This window comes from Bubalus bubalis, chromosome 14 (assembly GCF_019923935.1).
Source record: "Bubalus bubalis isolate 160015118507 breed Murrah chromosome 14, NDDB_SH_1, whole genome shotgun sequence".
Taxonomy (NCBI): domain Eukaryota; kingdom Metazoa; phylum Chordata; class Mammalia; order Artiodactyla; family Bovidae; genus Bubalus; species Bubalus bubalis.
This window is the reverse complement of record NC_059170.1, coordinates 10,663,373-10,691,336: the sequence shown is the minus strand read 5'-3', so window position 1 is coordinate 10,691,336 and position 27,964 is coordinate 10,663,373. Positions and strand designations below refer to the sequence as shown.

Genomic DNA, 27,964 nt, shown 5'->3' with positions numbered 1-27,964 from the left:
CACACACCACAGGGCCGCACAGCCCCAGCCATTGGCTTCTTTATTGAGCACCAGATTTTCAGCACAAGTCACCAGAGGAGGAGGAATTCAGATTCAGCCTGCCCTAGGCCCTGATCCTGGCCCAGGCACACAATCAGAGGAGAGCCACGGCCCTGCCGAGGTATATGTATACGGAAAGAGACACGTGGGCTTCACAATCATTGGTAGATGATTCTGGAAATCACAGTCTTCCTGGAAGGAATAAAGGTAAGCATGTCGCTTGACCCCGGAGCTGTGAAGGCTCCATCCACAGGGCCAGGACTCGGAGAGGTAGCCACGACACCTTCACAGACACTGCTCTGCTTGACAAGCCAGAGAAGCAAAAGGTTAGGTAACTTGTAGTATCCAGGACATCAAACAAACAAAAAAAATCACAGGACGTCAGAGCCAGAAAGGAACCCCTTTGTACAGATGGGGAGACTGAGGCTTGGAGCAAGGGAGGGCTCTGCCAAGGCCACACAGGAAGGAAGAAGCAGAACAAAGCTGCGACCTGGGCTCAACTCCCTGCCCTTGGCTTTGGGCAGCCCTGGAGATGCCCCCGATTGCTGGGACCTTTGGGAGTGGGTTTCAGAAAGTCTTGTCCCCAGACCAGCCTCATGAGACGCTTATGCAGAACGTAAGCTGGTCTTGTCAGAGGCTACCACCAGCCAGGGAGTCATCACCCAGCCTTGGTGCTGCCCGGAATAGGGGTGGAGAGCATCCTGCTAGAAGCCCCCAGAAGCCAGACAGGAGCCAGGGCAGGACGCCAGCCCAGCAGGTCCACCAGAAACATACCTGCAGAGCCCAGAGACGGCATCCCATAGGCCTTATAGAGCAGATCAAGAAGCTCCTTCTTCTCATCTTCAGGGAGGAAACTGGACTTAGCCGCATTGATGTTCTGGAATGGCCAGCACGACAGACAGCATGAAACCAGACAGCACGGAAGGGAGCCCTTGGCAATCTAGTGACGGTCCAGCCTCTTCATTAGACACGGGCAATTCGATAAGCTCAGCATGGGGAGCCCTTGTCCAGGCTCACAGGCAGCAAGTGCCAGAGCAGAGACTATGAGGGTCTGTGTTCTTAAAGTGGCAGGACGTGACACACAGATGCGGGAAGGAGGCTGGAGAAACCTTTGAAGACAGGGCAGGATGTGTGGGGCCAGAGAGACAGTCCTGCAGGGACAGACTGGGGGTATCAGAACCACTGAAATCAAGGGCTCATCCTGGGGTCCAGGAGTGGCCTGCAAACCACATGTAGGATGTAGAGCTGAGCCCCTTTCTGGGGAGATGGCTGACAGTGCTGAGGGTCTCTTAGGGCACTTGAGCCAAGCAAAGGATAGAAAATCCAGTCCCAGGTCAGGATCTCAGCCACAGATGTCTTCTCCGTGGAAGACATCGAACTCCATGTCTGGCTTGGTCTGGCCTGTTGAGACTCACCCCTAGTTCTCCAGGGGTTCCAGGACCTGCAGGCCACACACTCACACAGCTCAGAGTTAAGGCTCACAGCCACTTACCAGTCTCTTAAACTCCTCTTCGGTGAAGCCCATTTCATTCTTGGTCATCTGGTAATCAGTGTCCAGCGTGGACTTGAAGATGAGCGGGTCATCCGTGTTGAGCGAGTAGTTAACCTGGTCGTTTTTGAACCTGGATATGGGGGAAGGGAGCAAGGGAGAAGCACCCCCCTGTTACTCATGGACATCCACCCTCCTCTGAGCCTCGTGGCACCCTTGGACGTGCCTGGAAGATCTCATCATTGTATAGAGGAAGAAAAACTCAGAGAACTCCAGCGACTTGTCTAAGGCCACAAAACAGCAACTCAAGACTTAACGCATCCAGCCAGGCTTAGAGCCAGCTAAAGGCAGGAGAGGAGCCAAGTAGAAAGGTGCTTGGGGTGGGCTAAAAAAGCAACCCCCCCCCCCCACCAGCTACCACCCTCTCTAGCCTTCCCCTTCATAGCCGCCACCCTGGGAGAGTTGTTGGCACCCCTCTCCCCCAGCCATCCTCAGTCCCACTGGGATCTGACTCTTCAGACCCACCATGGAAACTGTTCTTGGCACTGCCTCTGACCGCCATCTTGTTGAGTCCAGAGGACTTTTCCTAGCTCTCACCTCACCCGACTTGTGTCGCAGAATTTTATACTGTTGACCTTTTCCCTAGATTTCTCCGACACCACCACTTGGCTTTCCTTCTGCCTATCCCTTTAGTATCACTGTCCTTCTGGGTTTCTTTCCTAAGCTCTCCTGCTTCACCACCTGCTGAGGGCTTCCCTTCTTCTTCAAACACCACATCTGCTTAGACGACTCAAGTGTTCCGCCAGCCCACAGACTGTAAACCCATGTGCCTCTAGGAACCTCCACTTGGAAGTCCTGTAGGTACTGCCCACTCCACGTTCTAAAGCAGACTTTGGGCCCCTGTTGTAAATGCAGCCCAAGCTCCCTTCCTTGTCATAATCTTGGCAGACAGACCATCAGTGCTGGCCTGACTGTGGTCACCCAGAGTTCTTGGTGAGCTTCTCCTGGGTCAGCTTGGCCCTCCTGAGGCTTCTCCCAGGACAACCTGAAGAAGGGCCAAGGTCATGGGGTGGGACTGGATGGATGGGTAGGGGAACAGACTCTCCAGGGGGAAGTGTCAAGATGGTGCTGTGGGAATGCCCAGAGACCACGTGGGCAAGAGAGACTCATCTTCCTCATTGCTAGGAGGCAGAATCTGGAGTGTGAAAGTTCCCTTGTGGTTAACAGGGCATTCTGTTAGAGCTTGATGGGGCTATAGGGCCCCCAGCTCTGCTTTCCAATAGCTGAGTGACCTTGGTCAAGTTACACCATATCCAAGCTTTGGATTCTTCACTTGTCGGAGGATGAGGACAATAATTCCTTCTTCCCAAGCACTGGAAGAGATTCCATACCCGAGAGACCCAGCAGGACCAGCGCCCCATATCTGCACCCCCTTCCCACCCTTGGCTTTCCTAGTAACAAAAACTGAGTGGGACCAGGCCTCACCGAACAACTGGGTGCTCCGTGCTGGGCTTCCAGGCGCCGGTGAGGTAGCTGGACCAGGGGCAGACCTGGAAGGGGCGGCGGGTGGCTGGCACGAAACTCCACATCCTCCCGGGCCACGTTGACCCCCCTTCCCCTGGCCCCGGCCAGAGCCACCTGCCCTGGCAGCAGGCTTGCCCTGGTCACGCCAGTGGCCTTGTAGTTGAGTCCCATGAACTTGTCAGTACCCCACCCAGCAGCAATTAGGCCCGCGGCCATGCTCCCACGGCCCCTGACCGCCCTACTGTGGCCCCCCTGGCCATGCCCCGTGCCGCTGGCCCTCCCCCGTGCCCCTGACCCTGCCCCACTTTGCACCACCTCCCTGTCCTCCCCTCCCCGGCCCCTCACCTCGAAATGCATGTTTTCCTGCCGCAGCCTGTTGTAAAGGGTGGCATCCTCCAGGGTGTGGTAGCCATGCCCCAGCCTCTCGGTCTTGAGTGTGTCCACGGCCTGAGGACAAACGGCATGGAGCCCAGCGTGGGCCTCAGGAGCGGGGGGAGCGGGGAGAAGGACCCCTCCACCAACCCGCACCACTCACCTCTTTCACCACATTGGCCGAGCCCACTTCCCCGGCGTGGACCGTGCGGTGGACGCCGCTCTTCACGGCCTCCTGGAAGGGCAAGGGCAAGGGCAAGGGCAAGTTCAGGGGCAGCCTGGGGTTCTCCCTGTGGGCCTTGCCTTCACCGCACCCTGGGGCTGAGTCAGCCTGGCCCGCTTCCAGACAGGGAGGTCCAGGTGGGTTTTGTTTTTGTAACCACATGTAAGTGGTCGCTCTCATTTATTAGACAGTTATTATGTGTCAGGCACTGTACTTGGTTTGGATACACCATGGTAACATTCACAACTGCTCTGATACTTGCCTTACAGGGAGGGGCAAGGGACAAACTCAGGAGGGTCAGGGATCAGACAGCTAGGAAGTAGGGGCTGAGCTCTGAAGCCAGGCAGACTCCAGAGCTCCTGTTCTCCACCCCAAGCTTCACCCCTTCCATGGGAAGCACGTCATGAGGCTTTGAGAGGTTGGCTCCATCCAACCCAGTCATCCCAGCAGATGGAACAGGCCCAGAGAAGGGACAGTCTTGCCCAAGGTCACAAGGCAAATCATTAGGCAGAAAGGCTCCAACACAGGACCCCCAGCATCCAGTGGGGTTTTTTCCTTCATACCAGAGTTCCAATTTCTAGAGCCCCTAGACAACTTCCCTGGTGACTCAGACGGTAAAGAATCTGAAATCTGCCTGCAATGCAGGATACTGGGTTTCAATCCTTTTGTTCAGAAGATCCCCTGGAGAAGGGAAAGACTACTCCCTCCATTACTCTTGCCTGGACAATTCCACGGACAGAGGAGCCTGGCAGGCTACAGTCCATGGGGTTGCAAAAGAGTCAGACACGACTGAGCGACTAACACTTTAGACCCAAGTCAAGAACGCTTGGGAGCCCACGGGGCCTTGGGATCCCCGGTCGGTGTGACCACTCCCTACTGGGGTGGGGATATGCTGCCTGCGTGCGGCTTCCCCCATGCCTGCAGCTCCCTGACCTCCTTTCCCCAGGACCCACCGCATAGGCCTCCACATGTCCAGAGAAGAGGCTGCTGCCTCCAATGGTCTCATCTCCGGCCAGGTCAATGGCCACCACGGTCTGCTCTCGGTACTTCTTACACAGCTCCACCACCTCAGAGGACCAGCCTGTGGGCGAGATGCCCGCCGGGCCTCTGGCAGCGGCATGGAGGAGAAAGACCTCCCACCCCACGCACCCCTGCCTCCCGCGCAAGGCAGAGGGCCCCGGGTCCTGTCTTTCAGGCCTGACTCCACAGCCTTCCAGGCCTCAATGTCCTCTCCTCGCAGAGTGGACACCACCTGCTGCAGCACAAGGTCACAGGGATGCTTTTGCCAAGGCCCCGCGGGAGAAACACCAGGGGGCAGGGCCTGGGCTCAGTAAAGGACAAGTGGCAGTTCTCTCTCTCGATCCCCGACACCCACCTCAACTCAGCAGAGGGGATGGAGGTCCACACAGGTTAACATTTAAACCTAAAATGTAACTCACACTCGTGTTTCTAAACGTATTCCTAACTACCACACACTCACAACCAGTGAGGTCATCGTAAAGAATGAACCACCGCAGGCTCTGCAACCAGATGGCCCTGGCTTCTGATCCGGGCTTTCTGCTTTGCTGGTTGAGCCTCTACCTCAGTTTCGTCATCTGTCGAATGGGGATACGTGGTGGTCGAATTTATCAACCACCAATGTCAAATGGTGGTCCTGCTTCCTTGGCCCCTGTGAGGATTAGAGAGAATACAAGCCATTCTGCCCAGGGAGGCCCTGTGGGTTGACATCAGCCCCTTGCTGTGGTCTCACTCCTCCTTAGGGCAGAGAATAGGGTGAGTACGGTCACCTCCTGTGACAAGGCATATCTGAGGTCCAGAGAGGTGATGTGATCTGGCCAGAGTCGCCCAGCCGTGGAAGCACAAGCCCTGGAGATGTGACGGGTGTCAGCCACAGGGAGACCCTTCAGGCCCCAGAGCTCAGACGCTAGTCCCAAGTTCTGCAGCTCTGACAGGAGGGGGCCCAGCCCACAGAGTCTCCAGGAAGGACTGTGAGCTGATGGGAACCTGGCTTGCCTTCTCTCTATTGTTCAGGCTTCCTTGGTTTTGAGCCTCCTGCAGGTCACTTGGCTCTCAGGCTCAACCTCCCTGGGGAGCCAAGTCTGTTGCAGGAAATTCTGAGCCTGCCCGGAAGGAAGTCCCACCACAGTCCATCTGATGGGCTCAAGGGTGGCCACGGGGTGGGGGTGGGGACACAGAGGAGACCAGGTATGACTCCTGTGCCCCCCAGGTCACGGTGGTGGCAGATGGGCGGCTGGGGCCGGGGTCACACTCACTGGGCTGGTGGCGCATGCAGCACAGGATGGACCGCACCTTCACGCCGAAGTCCCTCTCCCCCTCCTGCAGGCCCTGGTTCACCAGCGACACCACCTCATCCGGGGTGAGGTCCCCTCTGTGTGGGTAAGAGAAGGGTGGGCCCAAGACAAAGGCAGGTATAAAGGACAGAGGCTGGGTCGGAGGAGGTAGGAGAGAGATCGGAAGGAGGGGTCTTCCAGGAGAAGCCCTAGGCCCCACTAGCCAACCGCCTCCACGGAAAGGCCTAGGGAGATGGCCCCAAGGCCTAGGACACCCCCTTCCATCTTCCTTTGGTCTGCCTGGGAGCTTTCAGACCTGGAAGTTCTGTCCCAACTGGGGGGTCGTCAGACAGCCCCCTACTCAAGATGCAGAGCTCTGCTGAGCTAAGGTGTTCTGATTCCCATTTGTCCACAAGTATCCGAGTCACAGTTGCTGCTGCTGCTGCTAAGTCGCTTCAGTCGTGTCCGACTCTGTGCGACCCCATAGACGGCAGCCCACCAGGCTCCCCCATCCCTGGGATTCTCCAGGCAAGAACACTGGAGTGGGTTGCCATTTCCTTCTCCAATGCATGAAAGTGAAAAGTGAAAGGGAAGTCGCTCAGTCGTATCCGACTCTTAGCTATGGACTGCAGCCTACCAGGCTCCTCCATGCATGGGATTTTCCAGGCAAGAGTACTGGAGTGGGGAAGGGGGCAAGGCAGTTGAGAGGTACCATGGGGGTCATCCCAGGGGTCTAGGCAGAAGGGGCAAGAACGGGTCACATCGCTTCAGCTACCGGGTGAGGATGGGACCCCTAGATGTCATTGGACAAGCAGGTTCATGTTACTAGACCACAGGCCTGTGCCCAGGACTAAGGATGGCAAGACACAGCCAAACGTTTTTGCCCAAGGTAAGAACAGAAGCCCAGGTGATGGATGGGAACCACATCCCTCAGGGCAGAGACAGGCCCATCTTGCTGAGGCTGTGGACCAGCTCAGGATGCAAGATCAAAGTCTTGCTTGGGCCAGGGCTCCAGGGTGCCCCTCGGTCTCGGGCCAGGCCACCCTGCCACAGCCCCAGCACAGCCCTCTGGGGGGGTCACTCACTCAGCCTGGTTCCAGGGGATTGGCTCCACCTTAGAGTTGGCCAGCAGGTGTGGGCTGTAGCGCACCTCCACATATACCACGTTCTCCTTGGCCTTCATCTCCACAAACTCATAGGCAATCCTTTTGACGGCCTCCCGGCAGCCCCTGGGAAAGGAAGAAAGAGATTAGAGAGCACTCCCCTTGGGTGCTCCAGGAGTGACCAAGCTGTTCCCAACCCATGGCAGACCAAACCCACGTGGGGCCCCCAATCTCTCATCCCCCGGTCACAAGATCTGGGCCTCTACTGCAAAAGATCCCAGAAGTCCAGCACATCCTGTCAGCTCTACTTCCCAATTCAATGCCAATCCTCGCCCCCTCCAGCCCGGTTCAACCACCCCACCAGCCTCTCCGTCTCCACATTTGTCCCAGTACAGCAGCTACTGCAGTCTTTTAAAAATGGAAATCAAGGAACACCACTCTGGGACTTCCCTGGTCCAGTGGTTAAGAATCTGCCTTGCAGTTCAGGGAACACAGGTTCAATCCCTGGTCAGGAAACTAAGATCCCACAGGCTGCCAAGCAAGTAAGCTCACGTGCTGCAACTAGAGAGACCCTGCATCGCAGCTAGAGAGTCCTGCACTGCACCTAGGGAGTCCCTGCACCGCAACAGAAGATCTCACATCACACCATGAAAGATCCTGAGTGCCGTAACTAAGACCCAATACACCCAAAAATAAGAGTGTCACTCCTCCACTCCGAACCCCAATGGCGTTCCACCTCATGGAGGAAATCTCAACTCTGAGACCCTGCCCACAAAGCCTACACAGTCCAGTCCCTGCCAACCTCCCTGCTCCTTCCTTGAGGCCTCCAGGGCCTTCTTTCCACCGAGCGAACAGTCAAGCTAGTTCGCAGGTCAGGGCCTTCGTGTTTGCAGCTCCCTGGCCTGCAGGCTCTTCCTCGGATCACCCTGTCCTCCCTGCTCCCTCCATTCAGAGCCTGGCTCCAACCTCACCTCCTCAGGGAGGCCTTCCCTGGCCACTTCATTTTAAAACAGCCCCTCTCCCTTCTCCACCCCTTTCCCAGGGCTTCAGTTTTCTTCCTGCCGCTTATCGCCACCTGACATGACAGATCACGTGGTTTCTTTATTAGCCAATTTTCACCTCCCCAACCTAGAACATAGTCTCCATGAGACAAGGACCCTTCTGTCTTGTCATGGCTACAATCCCTCAGCCAAGAACAGAGTCTAGGACACTGCAGCCACTGAAATATTTCTTGAGTGATAGATGTAGGCCAGCAGGGAGGAGAAATAGGAGAAAAGGACACACAGAGGCAGCAAAAGCCAAACTAGAGGAGGGGGATTGCACCAAACTAAAGAGCTTCCACATAGCAAAGGAAACCAGCAGCCGAGTGACAGGCAACCTACCGAACGGGAGAAAGTGTTTGCAAACCACACACGCAGTAAGGGGCTAATGCCCTGAATGCGGAAGGAATTCCTACAACTCAACAGCAAAGCAAACAACAATACAAAAATTGATTTAAAAAAAAAATAGGCAAAAGGGGACTTCCCTGTTGGTCCAGTGACTAAGATTCTGTGCTCCCAATGCAGGGGGCCCAGGTTTGATCCCTGGACAGGGAACTGGATCCCACGGGCCACAACTAAGACCCAGCACAGCCAAATAAATAGTTTTAGAAAATAGAGGACCTGAGTAGACATTTGTCAAAAGACATACAAATGGCCAACAGGTACACGAGAAGGTGCCTAATGTCACTAATCACCAGGGAAATGCAAAGCAAAACTGAGTTAAGCCCTCACAAAGCTGCCCTCTTCTGTCTTGTGGCCAAGAGACAGGAGCTGGGTAGCAGCACAGGAGAGGTACCTCAGCCTGTATATGAGCTCCGCCAGTCCATGTGTCTGGGTGTGGGGTGTCCAGGCGGAGGCAGCATGTGCACCACAGCATCTACTGACGTGCCAAGGATGAGGGCCCTGCGGGCCCTCCAGTCTGAGCCCAGAAGCTTCCAGAAAGCAGCCAGCAGCCTTGGTACACATCTTCCTTCCTTCCTTCCCCAGGACTCCTCATTCCTGTCCTGCCACTTACCCAGCCAAAGGCTTCTATCCGTCTTGCACACCCTCCTCACTGGTCCTCCAACAGCTTGTCCTCCAGACCTGTCTTTAGGTCCAGCCCGCTGGACAATAGCACACATTTCCCTCCCAAGGATCCCTCCATACTTCCTCCTCCAAGAAGCCTTCCCTGCCTCCTCCAGCCCCCTCCACCTCTTCCCCCTCTGAGCTCCGGCAGCACTGACTGCCAAGGCCCAATTATCGCCTGCCTTGGGAAACTCTGCTTCATGCCAGTAAGCTCACGGTGACACCGGGGCGAGAATCTGGGCTTCACCCCTTGCCAGCTGTGTGGTCTGAGTAAGTCCTTCAACTTTCCTGAGCCTTCATCTCCTCCCCTGCCAATGAGGAGGGGGTCCAGCTCTCAGGACTGTGAACAGCTACAAACAGGACAGTTCTGTAAGCTGTACACATTACATTCTTCTATATCTAAGAGTCTGATTTTTTTTAATGGAAGGAATGAAAAATAAATTTTAAAATGGAAGGAATGAAAAGCAACATCAAACCAGCAGTGCCTGGCTTTCAATAAAGGTAGCAACTGTCCTCATAGAAACAGGGAGCTTCCTGAGGACAGCGCTGTGTCCATTCCAAACCCCAGCCTGGGAGGCAGAGGGTCATAAGCCCCATAGACTAGACGAGGGAGCTGAGGCGCAGAGTGGGCAAATTCCTCAGTGTTGCAGTTATCTCATGAAAGATTCTGGTACCAGGATCTGTGCTCTCAATCCTCACATTCTGTCACTTTTCTATGGAAGGAGAGGAGTTTCCGCCCATCACACCCACTTTCCAGAAGGGAAAGCCAAGGCCCAAAGGCATGGGAGATTTGCAGCAGGAGTGCGCCCAATGGTGAGAGGTAGAGCAGAGTACCCTAGTGCCTTCTCCTGCCCCACAGGCTGCGGTGTGCAGGCTGGGGGCTGGCAGCATGACAGGACGCTGCCCAGGGCCTGGGGGTGGGAAGACTCACGCAATGGCAGGCATGTAGTAGTTGAACTTGGCCAGGAACTCTGGGAGGCTGAGTGGCTTGTCCATGCCAATGATGTTCTGTAGCTCCTCTGGTGTGTCGGCGGGGAGGGCGATGCCCCTCTTCCTGGGAACGAAACAATGAGGATGGTGGACGACCCTGGGCAGGACCCTACAGTTCCTGACAGGGTGCAGGTATCCAGCTCCTCCCATTGGACAGATGGGAAAACTGAGGCCTAGGGCATATAGAACCAGGACCCAAATCCTTCCAGGACCTCCTGTCACTGAAGCCATGACAAGCCAACAAATCTCAAGGAGGACAACTGGTGTTAAAACCCATTTAACACATGAACACACACACACACACACACACACACACACACACACACACCCGTGTCTGGGGACATGGAAGATGCAAGGGCAAACTCGCAGTAGAGCCAGCTGATCCTGTGCCAGGTCAGGGGTCATCAGGGGCAAGAACGGCAGCACACAATTCCCGGGGTAGGGTCAGGCGCCAGACTTCCCCACCCCACCCTCCGAGTGGCCGGCACATCAGAGAGGCTGGCCCGGCTCATTGTGCTGGCAGAACACGGGGGCCTCCCCAGCTCTCTCCCCTCCCTGCCCACAGCCCCCCACACATGGCCGCTCAGTTCAGGCTGGCTGAGAACAGCCCTTCTGCTCCGGGGCCTCCGTTTCTCCGCAGAGCTCCCTGCCTCCTCCCAGCCGGGGCCCGCAGGTGCGAGGCTGGGCTGGCTTCCTCGCTTCTCTGCTCTTCTGGGCCCTGTCCCCACCCATGGGTCACCCCGGGCCTCAGTTTTTCCACTTGTAGGATAAAAGTGACAGGCAAAGAACCCCAGACACTCAAGAGATGCTTCTCCCATGAGGGTCAGGAGATCAAAGGAACCCTAGGAAACAAACAGGCAGAGAAAGATTAAAAACCTTAAAACGAACAGCCTCAAGGAGAGAAAACAATGCCCCATCCTTGAAATGAGAACACTCCTTTTTAAAAAGGGGACTTTCAGGGAGGAAGAAAGAGCTCTCGGAGATCTAGAAGAATAGGGCAGTGAACATCAGGATGTAATAAAAGGAATGGAAAATAGAATTGAGAAAATCCTCCAGCAAGTAGAACAAAAGACAAGATAAAAAATAGGAGCAAATGATTAAGAAAATTAAGTGATTCAACCAAGAGGTCGGCCTCCAGTGACCTGCAGAGCAAGAACAGAAGACAGAAGGGATGACATTGCCAAAGAAATGGAAAATGGACCGAAGTGTTGCAGTCCTTTTAATAGCTTGTTATTAAAATATTAAAATGTTTCTCTACATAAATACCTGTTCCCTAAGTCCCCCTAAACGTGTCCTCTTCTGCTTCAAGGTGACCCCAGGCCTCATGAGTGTTCTGTGGGTATCACCAGGGGGCACCCTGGTGCTCAAGCTCCGAGTCAGGCCTCCATCCCTGCCAGATGTCCCCAGGGAAGATGATGCCCATGGTGTGGTCCTGGCACCAAGGTCAGGTGCTCAGTGCCCCCTGGGCCTTCCCCTGCTGGCCAGCCTGCCTCAGTCACCCTCATGAGGCCCTCCCCAGTCACCACGGCCTCTGCAGAGCCCGTACCAGTTGTTAGATGCTATATTTGGCATATTTTTCTGGGAGCTGGTGGGTGGAAGGCAGAGAAGTTAAGGCTAAGCCTCCAGCTCCCATATTCCCAAACACAGTGGCCACATTTGCCGCAGGCCCCCTGGACCAATCCAGAGATCCAGAACTTTTTGTTTTTGTTTTTGTTTTTTTGCTACTCCATATAGCATGCAGAATCTTAGTTCCCTGATTAGGGATCAAACCTGTGCCCCCTGCATTGGAAATGAGAGTCTGAACTGCTGGACTACCAGGGAAGTCTCAGATCCAGAGCTTTCAATCTTCTCCTTCTGCACATCACCATCTGAGGGCCCACAGAGTGCTGGGCCCTGGATAGGTAGCCAAGACCAAGGCAGACCCTCGTGTCTGACCACCCCCTTTGTGCCTCCCCCGAGCCCCACCCTCTCCCAGGCTCCACATTTCCTAATATGGCTCCTCCTTCCTGGTGCTAGTTAGGGTAAAGACCCCACCTGCCAATGCAGGAGACACAAGAGACACAGATTTGATTCCTGGATTGGGAAGGTCCCCTGGAGGAGGGCATGAAAACCCACTGCAGTATTCTTGCCTGGAGAATCCCAGGGACAGAGGAGCCTGGCGGGCTACAGTCCATGGGGTCGCAAAAGAATCGGACATAACTGAAGCGACTTAGCATGCACACACTCCTCTATCTACCCAGTTGCCTGAACCCAAGTCAAAGGCCTCCCTGAGATGCCATCTCCCTTCCTCATCAACAGCTGGTCCCCAAGCCCTAGTTATTTCCTCCTAAATATTTCTCCCATTAGTCTCTGCTTCTCCACTGCCACCCAAAAGAGATCTTTTTACCCCACAGATAGAGTGACCTGGGAAGGCTTTTTGGAGGAGGTGACAGTTAAGCAAAGAGTGAGATTGTCCTTTTCCCCTGAGGGAGCAGGAAGAAAGATACAGGCAGGCAGGATCTGAGCCCCACTAGAGCCCCAGGAAGGAGCAGTGAGAAAATTCCAGGGCAGGGCAGCTGCAGATCAGAGCAGGGCCAGTGGTAGACGAGCCAAGGGGCAGGCAGGGCCAGATGGGGGCTTCGTAGGAGCTGGGACCTTACCCTGAAAGCCCCAGGAAGCCACTGAAGGATTCTAAGCAGTGGGGTGACATGCAAAGATGCACTTTTTAAAGAGCTCCTCCTGGCTGGGGTGTGGGGAACAGAGGAAAACCAGGGCAGAAGCCAGAGCTGCTGCGGTGGTCCCCTAGGAGACTGTCCAGCACCTCGCATGGGACTGGGTCTCTGGAAGCTGCTAGACTAAGCTGTAAAGCTCCTCCCCAGGACCCAAGATTGACACAGGAAGGAATTGTTCCTAGGTCCCCTGCCACCTGGTGGCTCAAACAGTAAAGAATCCACCTGCAATGCAGGAGACCGGAGTTCGATCTCTGGGTCAGGAAGATCCCCTGGAGGAGGGCATGGCAACCCACTCCAGTATTCTTGCCTGGAGAATCCCAAGGACAGTGGAGCCTGGAGGGCTGCATATAGTCAGCGGGGTCACAAAGAGTCAGACACGACGACTGAGTGGCTAACATTTTCACTTTTCACTTTCCCCTGCCACCCACAGCCACTCATGGCAGCCAAACCTCTCTCCACTGAGGGCCAAGCTCAGTTCTTAGATGGCTCCCCAGTCAACCATGGCCATACTCTGGTTTTTGCTCAATTCTCTGCTTTCCTTGGTGTTGCGATACACTAAGAGCCAAGAAGATTCCTCTTCTTGGGCTCTAAAATCACTACAGATGGGGACTGCAGCCATGAAATCAGAAGACAACTGCTTCTTGGCAGGAAAGCTATGACACATCTAGACATTGTGTTGAAAAGCAGAGTCATTACTCTGCCCACAAAGACCTATATAGTCGAGGCTATGGTCTTCCCAGTGGTCACGTATAGTTGTGTGAGCTGGACCAAAGAAAAGGCAGAATGCCAAGAATTGATGCCTTTGAACTGTGGTACTGGAGAAGACTCCTGAAAGTCCCTTGGACAGCAAGATCAAACCAGTCAATCTTAAGGGAGATCAACCCTGAATATTCACTGGAAGGACTGATGTCGAAACAAAAGCTCCAGCATTTTGGTCATCTGATGCAAACAGCTGACTCATTGGAAAAGCCCCCGATGCTGAGAAAGATTGAGGGCAGAAGGAGAAGAGGACATCAGAGGATGAGATGGCTGAACAGCCTCACCGATGCAATAAACAAGAAGTTGGGCAAACTCCAGCAGATGGTGAGGGACAGGGAGGCCTGGAGGGCTGCAGTCCATGGAGTCGCAAAGAGTTGGACACGACTGAGCGACTGAATGACAGTAACAACAAGAGCCCAATCAAGAGGATGAACACAGGCTTCGGTGTTCAAAGTCCATCCTCCTCCAGTAGGAACCAAGTCACCCGGGCAAAAGCTGTCCCCCTGAGGACCTCCACATCCTTGTCAGTAAAACACAGACCGTACTTTCTTTTCAAGGTACAGGGAAGAACAAATGAGACTATTTGTGTGTCCAGGAAAAGATGGCAGACTCTCAAGTCCAATGATCTGGGTTTAAATCCCAGCTCTTATTTAAAGGCTGTGTGATCTTGGGTAAGTTACCCAAATTCTTTGCTTATTAGGTCTGGCATGTTTGAGAACACTTGGCATGAACTAACCAAGAAGTAGTAGAAGAGGTCAAAGAGATTAACACAGGCTTTGTAGAACTTCAAAGGCCATGTGGGGACACTGGCTTTGACCCGGAGCAAGTTGGGAGGGTTTGACCAAGGATCCAATTGCACAATGTTCTAAGATGATTGTTCTGACTCCAGTGTTGTTGGGGACAGTAGATGGGGGAGGTCAGGGTGGCCACTTGGAGACCAGTCAGGAAGTCATTGCAATAGTCCAATGGCTCAAACCAGGATGGTGACAGGGAGGAGACAGTGGTCAGATTCAGAATGGGCTTGTGGCAAAGTCGGGAAGGAGATTGAGAAAGAAATTAAAGCCCCCAGAGACAATATAGAATAAGAAGAAACCGGTGAGGGAATTCCCTAATGGTCCAGGAGTTGGGACTCTCTAGTGTCACTGCTGAGGGCCTGGGTCTGACCCTTGGTCAGGAAACTAAGATCCCACAAGCCATGGCATGGGAGCAAAAAAAAAAAAAACAGGTGAGAACACAGTCAACGGAGGCTCAAGTCACAGGGCAGGTAAAAGGCCACTGGATTTGGCTGGGGTGGAGGAGGTGTCAGGCCAGACACACCCACACTTCCCCCTCTCAGCCGCAGCCCACCCCACCTAGGAGGCCTCCAGCATGTTCTGTCCATATCCCTGTCTGACTGACTCCCCGGTCCCCTGCCTGCTGACCTCAAGATCAAACTCCAGCTGGATCAAACCCACACCCCTTCTCTAGAGCCCAAAGAAGTGCCTAGATGGTTCCCAGGATGCCAAGTCGACATGTAAACAGGAAACCTAACCCGCTGCCCAACAAGGGCTACTCCCTTTCCTCCTCCCTCTACCCTGCCCTGGGCACTCTCAGATTCTTGCTCCACTAATGAGCGTGATCTGATCCCTTAATGGGTTGCCCGCGATTAGATCCCATCTGGGTACCTGGTTAACCCACCCTAATGCCCTCATTAGGGACCCTGCCTCAACAGCTGGTACTTGACATTGGGCAAAGGACAGGCAGAGATAAGCCCAGTGGCTTCACCCCACTTAGTCAGAGGCATAGGTTACAATTAATAATAGTAATATCATCACAAAGTGACATTTATGGAGCACTTAGCATGCTTGCCCTCAGCTAACTATTTTTTGTGCAATACTTCATCCAAACCTCCAGCTCACTGGGGCAATGGTCAGGGGCACGGACTCAGGATCACACCTGTTTACATCACAACTCACTTCCCCTACCCTGACTCGGTTTCCTTGCCAGTAAGTTGGGGACAATAATATACCCACCTCACAAGTTGTCACGAGATTTCAGTAAGTCAATCCAAACCACATGGACCTCTCCAGAGGCCTCCTGGAGAAGAAGGCCTCTTATCTGTGGACTTACCTGCCATAATATAAGATGGTTTCGGGCTTGATGGCTCCATCCAGGTGGACATGCAGTTCTACCTGCAAGGGTGCAGAGGAAAAAGAGAAAAAACAAACACCCATAAACTGGAGAACCCTGTGGACAGAGGAGCCTGGTGGGCTACAGTCCATGTGGTTGCCAAGAGTTGGCCATGACTGAAGCAACTTGAAATGCGATGGTGTATTTGTTTCAGGTGGGCAGCAAAGGGACTCAGCCATACATATACAGGTATCCATTCTCCCCTTGCATTTCAAGTTGCTTCCCCACAGGGAAGACCAGGCAAGAATACTGGAGTGGGTTGCCATGCTCTCCTCCAGGGGATCTTCCTGACTCAGGGGTTGAACCAGAGTCTCTAACATATCCTGCATTGGCAGGTGGGTTCTTTACCACTAGCACCACCTGGGAAGCCCTAACTGGCTATACTCTGATACAAAATAAAGTTTTTGTTTTTTCTTAAAAGATCTTCCCACAACTCCAGAAAGGGCACTAGCGACTTGGCTATCTTGGTGATCCTCTCCCATATGCTCATCCCCACCAACAACACTCAGGACACAAAGCTAAAAGCTTACAGACAGGGACTTGGGGGCCAGCTCATCAGACTGGACTCCCAGCTCTGCCTCTTCTCTGGCTGTGAGATCTTAGACAAGACACTTGAGCTCTCTGAGCCTGTTTCCTCAACAGCCAAAAAGATTGCCTCCCTGTCCAAGAACATTTTAAGGATTTTAAAAGGTGGCAAGTTCAGCCCATGGACAAGAGCCCCTGCCTCTTAGCCAGGGTCCTTCGCATAGACTATAAAGAAAAGCAGAGCAGGTGCTGGGAGATGGTGGGGAAGCAACTGCCTTCTCTCTGCTCCATGTCATGGAAGAGCTTTTCCCCAGCCAGGGAGACCATTTTTAATAAACATCTCTACCAGGGTGGGGCCTTCTCTGGAACTTTGGAGTCCAGACAAGAAGTGGCCACCCTGGCTTGAGAGGGAGTAGCCAGGGACCCACTGGCCCAAGGGCATTCCGGGAGCACCCACATGAGCTGCCTCCTGTGTGGGAAACCCAGCCTGGGGCCCCCAGGGGGCCAGCAGGGCCAGGGCCACCAAGCCCCCCATCAGCAGGATATCAGAATAACCAGATCTCTCCGGAAGTCATTCAGCCGGCAAAGGACCAACTCTGTCACAGATTCTGCATCCAGTGAGTTGTTGGATTCCCTGACAAGATGAATTGAATGCCCACTTAGCCAAAAGTTGATTGGATTCTCAAGAAGTACTCTACACTGGGAACACTGATGGGCGGGGAACTGCCAACCAGCTGTTCGAACTTGGACAGGTGACCTCACCTCTCTGAGCCTCCTGTTTCTTCCAGAAAAATAAATGACCCAATCAAAAAATGGGCCAAAAATAGACATTTCTCCAAAGAAGACATACAGATGGCTAACAAACACATGAAAAGATGCTCAACATCACTCATTATCAGAGAAATGCAAATCAAAACCACTATGAGGTACCATTTCACACCAGTCAGAATGGCTGCGATCCAAAAGTCTACAAGTAATAAATGCTGGAGAGGGTGTGGAGAAAAGGGAACCCTCTTACACTGTTGGAAACTAGTACAGCCACTATGGAGAACAGTGTGGAGATTCCTTAAAAAACTGGAAATAGAACTGCCTTATGATCCAGCAATCCCACTGCTGGGCATACACACTGAGGAAACCAGAAGGGAAGGAGACACGTGTACCCCAATGTTCATCGCAGCACTGTTTATAATAGCCAGGACATGGAAGCAACCTAGATGTCCATCAGCAGATGAATGGATAAGAAAGCTGTGGTACATATACACAATGGAGTATTACTCAGCTATTAAAAAGAATACATTTGAATCAGTTCTAATGAGGTGGATGAAACTGGAGCCTATTATACAGAGTGAAGTAAGCCAGAAAGAAAAACACCAATACAGTATACTAACGCATATATATGGAATTTAGAAAGATGGTAACAATAACCCTGTGTACGAGACAGCAAAAGAGACACTGATGTATAGAACAGTCTTATGGACTCTGTGGGAGAGGGAGAGGGTGGGAAGATTTGGGAGATTGGCATTGAAACATGTAAAATATCATGTATGAAACGAGTTTCCAGTCTAGGTTCGATGCACGATACTAGATGCTTGGGGCTAGTGCACTGGGATGACCCAGAGGGATGGTATGGGGAGGGAGGAGGGAGGAGGGTTCAGGATGGGGAACACATGTATACCTGTGGCGGATTCATTTTGATATTTGGCCAAACTAATACAATTATGTAAAGTTTAAAATAAAATAAAATAAAATGGCACATCCTAAAAAAATAATAATAACAAAATAAAATAGCAACTATAGGCATTTATCAAAATGCCTTAAAGAAAAAAAAATAAAGTCTTTATTGAATTTGTCACAATATTGCCTCTCTTTTATGTTTTGGGTTTTTTTTTGTCCACAAGGCAAGTGGGATCTCAGCTCCCTGATCAGGGATCCAACCCACAGTCCCTGCATTGGAGGAGTCCTGGTCCTATGAGGCTTACAGTCCAGCAAGAGAGAGAGATGTTAAGTAAATGTCACACTGGTGAATGCACAGTCACAAGCCAAGTCAGCTCCTGGGAGGCATGAATGCAGACCTACCAAAGAGGTAACAAACAAAAGAACTCACTCAGCTAGAGGGCCAATGATGATTTCCCAGAGAAAGCAGAGGTTGAAATTTCCTAAAGGATATCAACCCTAAATATTCATTGGAAGGACTGATGCTGAAGGTCCAATACTTTGACCACCTGATGCAAAGAGCTGACTCACTGAAAAAGACCCTCATGCTGGGAAAGATTGAGGGCAGGAGAAGATGGGGGTGACAGAGGATGAGATGGTTGGATGGCATCACTGACTCAATGGACATGAGTTTGAGCAAACTCTGGGAGATGGTGAAGGACAAGGAAGCATCGTGTGCTGCAGTTCATGGGGTATCAAAGAATCGGACACGACTTAGTGACTTAACAACAGGCAAAAGTGGGGGTGAGCGGGAAGGCTGGAAGAGCATCTAGACAGAGGGAACAGCATGTACGAAGGCCATGTGGGGGGAGAAGAACATGGAGTGAGAGGGACTGAACACAGGTCCAGAGAGGGGAGCAATGGTGGGACTGGAGAGGCTGTAGGGGCACCAGGAGGATTGGGTTCTGACCTGAGAGCAACAGAGACATGGGTTTGATGCTTAAGAGGACAATGCATAGCTAGAGACTGCTGTAGTCAAGTTTCTGAATGATGATGGTGTCGCGGACTGGGATGGTGAGGTCAACATGCCAGGTGGACAGAAAGGGGTGTCAGGGATCTTGAATGAGCTCCCCCAGGGAGGGAACATAGAGGAAAGAGCAGGAAGGGAAGCCTGGGTGAGCACCAGTGCCCAGTGGCTTACAGAAGCGTGTGAGCCTGGAGAAGAGCTGCCAGAGAGATGAAAGAAGGGGAGCCAGGAGTGTGCAGGCTGCAGAAGGTGAGAAGATTTCAACAGGGAGGAGTCCCCTCCCCACCCCACTGCGGCTGGTGCAGGGGGCTGAATGGTGAGCCCCCCAAAAGACAGCTATATCCTAATCCCCAGATTTGGGGATTTGTACAGTTTGCCCTGTACAGACTTCCGTACAGGGCAAACGATGGGATGAAAAATCTTAAGAAGTTTTTTTCTGGGATATCTGGGTGGGCCCTACACCCAATCCCGTTTTCCCTCATGAGTGAGGCAGAGAGTATTGAGAGGCACACATGAGAGGAAGCAGCATTAGGACCACGGCAACACGTGAAAGTGAGGTGACCGCAAGCCAAGGGACACCTGGAGCCCCCAGAGGCTGAAGAGCTGACAAATGGTTATGAGAAGGTAGGAGAGGGTCCCTCTGAGAAGGAGGAAATAGAGGAAGAGTCAGCAGGGGAAAGGGACAAGGAAGGAGAGCTATCAGCTCCAGGCAGAGGGACATGCGGGCATTATGTGTCTGAATCAGGCGGTGAGAGATGAGGCCAGAGAGAGAGTTAGGCAGATGGAGGGCAGGGAGATCTCACAGGTCACAGGAAAGGGTGATCTGCTGAAGGGTTTCCCACAGGGGGAGTCACCTTGTAAAAGCTTCCTCTGGCTGCTGTGTGGAAAGCAGGCTGAAGGAAGTCAGAACAGAAGACAGAGACCTGAGGGTGTGTTCCAGATGGGAGATGAGCCCCACGGGGAAGACCCGCTGCAGCGCCAGACATGGTACATGTTCAGGGAGCGGGAACTGACTGGTTCCCTGGAAAGGAGGCCTCAGGGAGCCCGCAGGATACGGGTGGCAAGGGCGCCCCGGGCGGAGGGAAAGCAGAGCCTGCCTCTTGCGCCCAACCTCCCCCACCATTGCCCCCCCAACCCCGCCTCATGCTGTGTTCTTCAGGGCCTCCTGGGAAGCTGCCCAGACATGTTTCAGGGGAGGAACAGAGGCCAGGAACTGCCTGCACTGGCGGTCCATGCTCAGACAGGCCTCCCACTGCGCTTTCTGGAAAACAGATGACCCATGGAGAAAGCTGTCAGCCTACCCCAGATGACAAGCAGGCACAAGCTCAAAGATGGCGGTGGGTAGGGGGGAGGTACCCTGCTCTGTCAGCCCCCTTCAGGGCAAAGAAATAGCAGTGACCTCCAATTTACCATCTCCTATGTTCTGGACCATCTATATGCATCATTTTATACCATCCTTGCTGGGAAAGAATGAAGGCGGGAGGAGAAGGGGACAACAGAGGATGAGATGGTTAGATGGCATCACCAACTCGATGCACATGAGTTTGAGTAAGCTCCAGGAGCTGGCGATGGGACAGGGAGGCCTGGTGTGCTGCAGACCATGGGGTCGCAAAGAGTCAGACACAACTAAGCGACTGAACTGAACTGAATATCATCCTTACAACCAGGGAGGTAGGGACTTCACTCCCATTTTACACATGAGGAAACAGGCTCACAAAAAGTATCCAAGGATGCAGAGGCAGTGATGGAGTTAGGGTTTGTGCTACCCAGGTTTGAACTGAGCTCCTGCTCTACTGTCTCTGCAGGCCTAACCTCAGATGTAAGGAGCTGCTTACTGTTATCAGACCCTTTATTTCCTTTCATCTTTGCTCCTAGTCAAGCTCCTCGGGGGACACCCTAGCTCCATGTTGCGGATGGGGAAATGGACTTGCCAAGCTGAGCTCAGAGAAATTCAGGAAACTGCCGGGTTACCCAGACCAACAAGGGCAGAGCTGGGGCAGAACCCGAGCCCCTCCACCTCTAACCCAAGTCCTGCCCACTGGCCATACTACCTCCCGAGAACTGGCAGCGCACCTATACTAGGCCTCCTGAGTGCTGGGGGTGGGGGGACCTCAACCCCCACCCCTGCAGTCACTTTCCACGAGGCTGACTCACAGCGAGCATCCGACAGAACTGCAGGAAATCCTCCAGGTCTGAACAGGAAACATCCCTAGTTGCCAAAAAATATTTACTAAGTTCCCCCACCCCCAGGTGCCAGGCACTGTGGGGAACACAGGGAATCTGTGCTCTCGGGAGATACCAGGCAGGCAGGTGAGGCCCAGGAAGGAATATGTACTCCCCAAGGTCGCTGGTGACTCAGTGGTAGAGAACCCGCCTGCCAGTGGAGGAGACCTGGGTTTGATCCCTGGGTTGTGAAGGTCCCCTGGAGCAGGGAATGGTTACCTGCTCCAGTATTTTTGTCTGGAGAATCCCATGGACCAAGGACCCTGGGGGGCTATATAGTCCAGGGATCGCAAGGAGTCAGACATGACTTAGTGACTAAACAACAACAACAAAGGTCACATGAGGTGTCAGTGGCAGGGCCAGGATGAGGACCCAGGTCTTGAACTCTAGGACCAGGCACTCCCAGATCTGACTCCCACTCATGACTGGCCGGGCTGTCTACCTTCAAGGCACAGCTGAACCAGACTACTTCTCCTCAGCACCCCCTGCCCCAACTCACCAAACAAACCCATTTTGTTTTCATCTTCCCGACTTTTATTTTTGCTTATTTATTTAATGTTGTAGACTACACTGCGCAGCATGCAGGATCTTAGTTCCTCAACCAGGGATTGAACCCCTGCCCCCTGCATTGGGAGCTCAGAGTCTTAACCACTGGGACCACCAGGGATGTCCCCATCCCACTGGCTTTTTCAGCTCACTTACTTATCATGCCTGTGTCCCTGACTCTCAGTTCCCTTCAAACGGGGACTTTGTGCCATCCTGCTGTGCCCCCAGTGCCTAAGACAGAGCCCCGCACAGCAGGAGGGGCTCAGTAGGTGCTAAACAGCTAAGTGATTGTTTTCTCCTCTCCCTGTCCTGGGTCAGCAGTGCTGTGTCCTCTCTCTGCAGGGCTGACCTGCCCACCTTGGGCCTAGCAGAGAACTCAGATGGGGCAGCGTAGCCAGGGTGGCTTGACCAGCCCCCAGGACCTGGGCACTGCAGTCAGAGCCAGGAGGAGCCACAGGTGCCCATGACCCTTCTTAGCCCCACTCTCGGCACTGAGTTGGGCAACACCAGGGGTCAGTGCCCTCATGCCACCACAGCCTCTCAGCCAACTTTTGGGGTGATGTCAGGAGACAGAGCAGCCTCAGGGCTGCCATTGTTTCAACCACACCTCCTCCAAGAAGTCCTCTGGGCTCAGCCCCATCTGCACCTGTAGCTCCGAGGTACAGAGCAAAAAGGGCCATCCCTCAGCGCCTCCGGCTGACTCAGGGCTCAGCTGAGCTCCCTGGGCCTCTGTGAGCTTCCCCAGGGGGTTTCACAAATGGCAAGGTGTGTCTTCAGCCAGGGGTCAACCTATAGGGCAACAGCCTAGGAACTCAGCAAGGTTACCCCCATTTTATAGATAAGAAGACAGAGGCTCAGCGAGATTTAATAACTTGCCCTAGGGCACAGTCTAATGAGTGCCACGCCCGGAAGCTGTTTGATTCTAAAGAGGGAGGTCGTAACCACATCACACTCTGTTCATCCTGCATATCCGTGCTGGTTAAATCTAAACAGGATGATTAATAACCGTGATGAGGGTGAGCAGCTAGCATCGGCCTGCCCGCTCTCCCAGGCCTGCACTTGGTGTTTTATGTAGGGTGGATACAAATATGATTTCTGTTTTACAGATGAGGAAACTGAGGCACAGAGAAGCAACTCCCTTGAGAACCCCAGAGACAGTCTCTCTCCTGACCTTGCTCCTTTGGGGCCTCAGAACCTAAGGAATGAGGGTGAGATGGTCCCCAACCCTCTATAAATATAGGCTTGAGCCTCACCTTGGCTGCCCTGGCCTATTCTTCTCCCCTGTCCAAATCCAGGCCACAGTCCTACCCTTCTCCGGCCCAGGGGCATCCCCCAGGACAACAGGGCAGGCGGACAAACTTCTTCCAGCTCCCAGGTCCCAGGAGCCCTTCCCACGCAGGCCACCCCCACCCTGAGGTCAGACGTAGAATTGTAGAATCAGGAGGCTGTCTGCCCTGCCTGCCCTGCCCAGCCTCGCTGTGTGACCCTGGACACCGTACCTCCTCTCTCTGGCCCTTGCTTCTTCCTCTGTGAAACACAAGGCTTGAAGGAAACGCAATCTCTCTCTTCCCCTCCCTCCCAACTGCCACGTGCATTGTAACAGGTAGGGGTGGAGGGCTCTTCCCGGCCAGGCCGCATTTTTCTTTTAACAGGTGGCTCTAGTAACAGCAAAGCCCCAAAAGCCCACAGCAGTGCTAACCCAGTGGGCCTTATGGCTGGAAGACAAGAGGCGACGGCGAGAGCTGCAGGTGCAGGTGGAGAGGCCACCGCAGCCCCCACCGCGCTCCCCAGGGAGGAAATGCACCCCTGAGGACCTGCCCGCCAGCCAGGTGCTTCACAGGCCCCAGTCAGCATCCATTTCCCCCCAAAAACTATGTGACCCTGGCTTTATCAGCCCACTTTACAGAGAAGGAAACTGGGGCTCAGGGAACTGTCTACTTGAGCCCTTGTAGCTGCTAAGCGGTGAGGCAAGGATCCCTGCTCAGTCTGTCTGAAGCCCACGGCCACCTTGATTCCAACTCCGCCCCTGCCCCCACAAAGTGGGGTGTAAATATGCAAAGCAGTTAACAGCATCTACCTTGGTCTTGGGTAGGTCTGGGTTCATGCTAGCTCTGCTGTTTTCTGGCCGTGTGACTTTGACAAGTTCCTTCCCTCTCTGAGCCTCAGTCTCCTTATATGTATATGAAGATAATAACAGGACTGTATTTTTTTTTTTTTTTTTTTTTTTGCAGCATAAGTGTCTGCATTTCCCTGACCAGGGATCCACCTTGCGCCCCCTACATTGGAAAGTGGAATCTTAACCACTGGATCGCTGGGGAAGTCCCATAATAGGACTTACTTTAAAGGACTGCTGTGAGCACTAAATGAGTTAATATACACAAAGCAGAACAGTGCCTGAAACAGAGTGAACATTCAAATAAGAGAAAGAAAAAAGTATGTTAGACATTGAGCTTCAATACTCTGCATGAACAGGCGGCCTGGGCTGTTGCAACCTGAACCAGCCCACAGCTTCAAGGCTGTCAGATTTTGTGTAGCATTGAACAAGCCGCTTCACCTGTCACGCCTTAGTTTTATCATCTGTAAACAGGGACGAAAACATCCGCTTTGTCGAGCTGTCCAGAGGATTCTGTGAGATAAATCACCCAGGTGCCTGGTACCCACAAACACTCAAATGGCAGCATCGTTACTTTTATTAAAGTGACAGCCATGTGACCAGCATTGCCCTCCAAGACACTGAACTCCTAAGGGCCATGAGATTTTCCAGCCTTGCCTACTGTGGAAACAGACTGATAAGGGTCCCCCGTCCACCCGCCTTTGCACCTCCTCCAGGGCCCAGCAGGTGTTCAGGAAGTTATTTGTTGGAATAACATGATCAGAGCAGGTAGGCAGCTGCCTAGGGTTTTGCTACTCAAAGTGTGGTCTGTGGCCCAGCAGCACCAGCACCTCCTGGGAGCTTGTTAGGAGCGCAGCATCTCAGGCCCCAAACCCAGATCTCCTGATTCAGAGTCTGAACGCTAACAGGTGTCAGGTGATGTGAATACACATGAACATTTGGAAGACATGGCCTTGCTTTGCCTTCTCAAAGTTGGCCAGTCCTGAGAAACCAAAGAACCCAGCCGCGGTTTCTGTCCCAGAGAGGCCCACACGTGGGGCACCACCCCCGCTAGTGGCTTCTGCAGAGGCAGTTCAGGAGAGCTGGCTAGGGCATGGAATTTCTGAAGCCAGCCCACCCTGGGCTCTAATCCCAGCATCACCACACCCTAGCTATGTGATCATAGGCCTCATTAATTTCTGTGTCTCTCTGTTCATCTGTAAAATGAGACAACACCAGCTGCCACCCAGAGTCACTGCTGCTGCTGCTAAGTCGCGTCAGTCGTGTCCGACTCTGTGCGACCCCATAGACGGCAGCCCACCAGGCTCCCCCGTCCCTGAGATTCTCCAGGCAAGAACACTGGAGTGGCTTGCCATTTCCTTCTCCAGTGCATGAAAGTGAAAAGTGAAGTCGCTCAGTTGTGTCCGACTCTTCACGACCCCATGGATTGCAGCCTACCAGGCGCCTCCGTCCATGGGATTTTCCAGGCACTGCTAGGATCAAGTAAATTAATGAAGGGTAGTATATTCAAAATGGTGCCTGGCACAGAGCAATAATTCAACTCAATAGGTTCTAGCTATTAATTCTAGTGGTTCCCCATCCCACACAAGGGAAGGCAGGGAGTTGGCTCTGGTCACAATGGCTGAGATCCACACTCCTGGCTTCACTGACCAGCTTGGACACACTCCCTCCTCTAAATAATACAAAATGTATCGCATCTCGTGTAGGTAGTGGGTGACACTCTATCTTCCCTCTCAAGCATTGCCTTTTAATCTTTGGACACGTCCGTTACAGGTAGAGCCCGTTTCTCAGCTGCAGAAACTGAGGCCCAGAGAGGGGAAATGGCCTGCCAGCTTGAAGCAGAGAGGATTGGGAGAGGCCCAAATAATGGGCATGATAATAATCCCTCCCTCCCTGTAACAGTCCCACCTGTTACAGAGGTGTTGAAGGTGTTGGCGCATATAGCAAGTTCTACAGAAGGGTCATCTGTTATCTCTCTCCATAACCCCCATTTCACTCCCAGTCAAGAGGTTTTGTCTTTTGCCTTGGAATGCATATTAGGGTCAGATGGCTCCCCAGCCCAAAGGCAGGGGGACTCCCAAAGCACTGAAAACAGGGAATTCCCTGGCAGTCCAGTGGTTTGGCTCCATGCTTTCACCAAGATCCTGCCCGGGGACTTCCCTGGGGGTCCAGTGGTTAAGACAATGCACTTCCACTGCAGGAGGCATGGGTTCCATCCCTGATCAGGGACCTAAGATCCAGCATGCTGCGTGCACAGCCAAAAAAATAAATTTACAAAAGCAGGGGGGAAGCCTTCAAAGGAACAAAACACTAATGATGGGACATGGGGCATCCGGGTGAGCTGGGAAGGAGGCATGCGGATGGCAGATGCTCAGTCTCAGTGCCTGAAACATCTGGCAGGGAGCAGCAGAGGCGTTTGCCCTCTGGTGGGGGCATCAGAAGTGGGGACCAGGCCTTATCTCATCAGAGTCCCCCCACCCCTTCTCCCCCACACCCAGGATTCTCACCCATGCTTTAGCAATACCTGCCATCATCACTCACACCTATTTCTCAGAGAGGCAAGTTGAGGTTGATTGCAGCTCGCTCCTTCCTCTGACCCCACCCAACCCATCTCAAACCCTACGAGCTGATTCACTCTGCTGGACAGACTCCTGGGCTCCTTTCCCTGGACTCTCTCAGTGCTCCCAAGCCTGCCAAGTGGGCCCGGACCCTCCCTGACCCCACCATTCCCAAGACACCACAGCTGGTGGGAGAAGGGACAAAGAATTTATCCCTTGGTGGCTGGTGGCCATGACTCGGCCCAGAGTGAACTCTATGGGGGCCCAAGGCCCAAGGCCCATCCAGTCCCTCTAAAGTAGGGAGAGGGGTTCCCTGCTCCCCTCCTTACCCTTTATGGCATGGCCCACTGCTCTCACAGGCACATCCACAAACCAGGGTTCCTTGGTGCTCACAAAATAGTCACAGTGTTGGAGTATAAAGCTGTTTCCATTCACCCGGCACTCATGTGCTGTTCACACTAAGTGCCTGGGGGTGTAGATACAGGGGCCCATTTGACAGCCAAGGTTCAGAGAGGTTAAACCACCTGCCTAGGCTGCTCAGCACAGGCATTGCTAGGATGCCCATTTGACAGACAGTGAAACTGAGACCCAGAGGGGCCAAATCAGAGGCAAAAGCAGAACTTGGAGGACAGCCAGGGGCGCCTCCAGATTCAGAACCCTTCCTGTCTCACTGCCTCTCATTAACCGGCGGCCAAGGACCTGAGCTGAGGGAAGAACGCGCCTGCAGCTGCCCCATTTGCTCCCGGGACAGTGGATGCCCCCAAGCCCTCCAGCCAGACAAGGAGCCGGACCCCGGAACCCGAGCCCCCGCCCGCGCTCACTTTGGGCTTGTTGAAAGCTGGCGTCTGGGCCATGGTGCCAAGCGTGCGCTCCAGCGCTGCTCGCTCTGCCGAAAGAAGATCGGTGGTCCCCGATGGGTCGATGGCCAGTCCGCTTCTCCGGGGGCCCGCAGTGACCGCGGCCCGCCAAACTCCTCTTAACGGGGCCCGGCCCCGCCCCCGCCGTCTGGGCCCCGCCCCCGCCCCCGCCCCCTTGCCGGAGCCCCCGCCCCTCCCCTCCCCATCGACCGGCGCGCTGCGCATTTCCTGGAATTCCTGCCGCTCGGGGTAGACAAACCCGAGTCCCCTCGGAGCCTTGGCCTGCCTCAGGTCTCTGGCCCGGGACCCCGGGTTGGAGCCACCTGTGGGCTCACACCCCAGCCGCCTGGCCGGGCTCTGCGCCGGCCCGGTCCCTCCTGCAGGGTCACACTACTGCCTGGGCGCCTACATGTGCCAGGCCACAGCTGGAAACTGGGAAATCGGTGCGCTTCACAAACTTCATGGGGCTCGCACTCTACCGGACAAGACACACGCTCATCGCAGAATCACACAACATTAATGTATAATCAAGAAGCTTTAACGGGGACCAGTCGTGGCCGGCAGGTGGGGGAGGGCTTCTCCGGGGATCTTAAGGAGTTTATCAAGTGAAGGGGGTTGGGGTGGGTAAGGATGGAATGGAAGAGGGCAACCCGGGTGGAGAGGGTCTTCTGTGTTGGAGACCCCAGG

The 27,964-nt window shown here is 53.7% G+C and overlaps 1 protein-coding gene across 3 annotated transcripts; it reads right to left on the bottom strand.

The window, feature by feature from the left end:
- Positions 1-23: 23 nt before the first annotated feature.
- ADA (adenosine deaminase) lies at positions 24-27,415 on the bottom strand. Of its 3 annotated transcripts, none has more exons than XM_025263422.3 (12): positions 27,242-27,415; positions 15,716-15,777; positions 10,078-10,200; positions 7,024-7,167; positions 5,921-6,036; positions 4,601-4,728; positions 3,588-3,659; positions 3,398-3,499; positions 3,014-3,078; positions 1,532-1,661; positions 814-916; positions 24-341 (listed from the first exon to the last, which is right to left on the bottom strand). In XM_025263422.3, exons 1-12 carry the CDS (start codon positions 27,272-27,274, stop codon positions 325-327), a joined length of 1,095 nt encoding a protein of 364 aa, XP_025119207.3. In that variant the 5' UTR covers positions 27,275-27,415; the 3' UTR covers positions 24-324. The 3 variants fall into 3 exon arrangements, with proteins under 3 accessions (XP_025119207.3, XP_006059289.3, XP_006059290.3); XM_006059227.4 differs by having other exon boundaries at positions 24-338; XM_006059228.4 differs by having other exon boundaries at positions 24-231.
- Positions 27,416-27,964: the final 549 nt, after the last annotated feature.

Bases quoted from the DNA above. Each gene is read 5' to 3' on its own strand.
- ADA (XM_025263422.3), bottom strand. From the start codon at position 27,274: ATGGCCCAGACGCCAGCTTTCAACAAGCCCAAA. The intron at 7,168-10,077 runs GTGAGTCTTCCC...TTCCTTTCCCAG, and splicing joins TACTACATGCCTGCCATTGC to GGGCTGCCGGGAGGCCGTCA. The intron at 3,079-3,397 runs GTGAGGGGCCGG...CGCCCCTTCCAG, and splicing joins AGGAAAACATGCATTTCGAG to GTCTGCCCCTGGTCCAGCTA.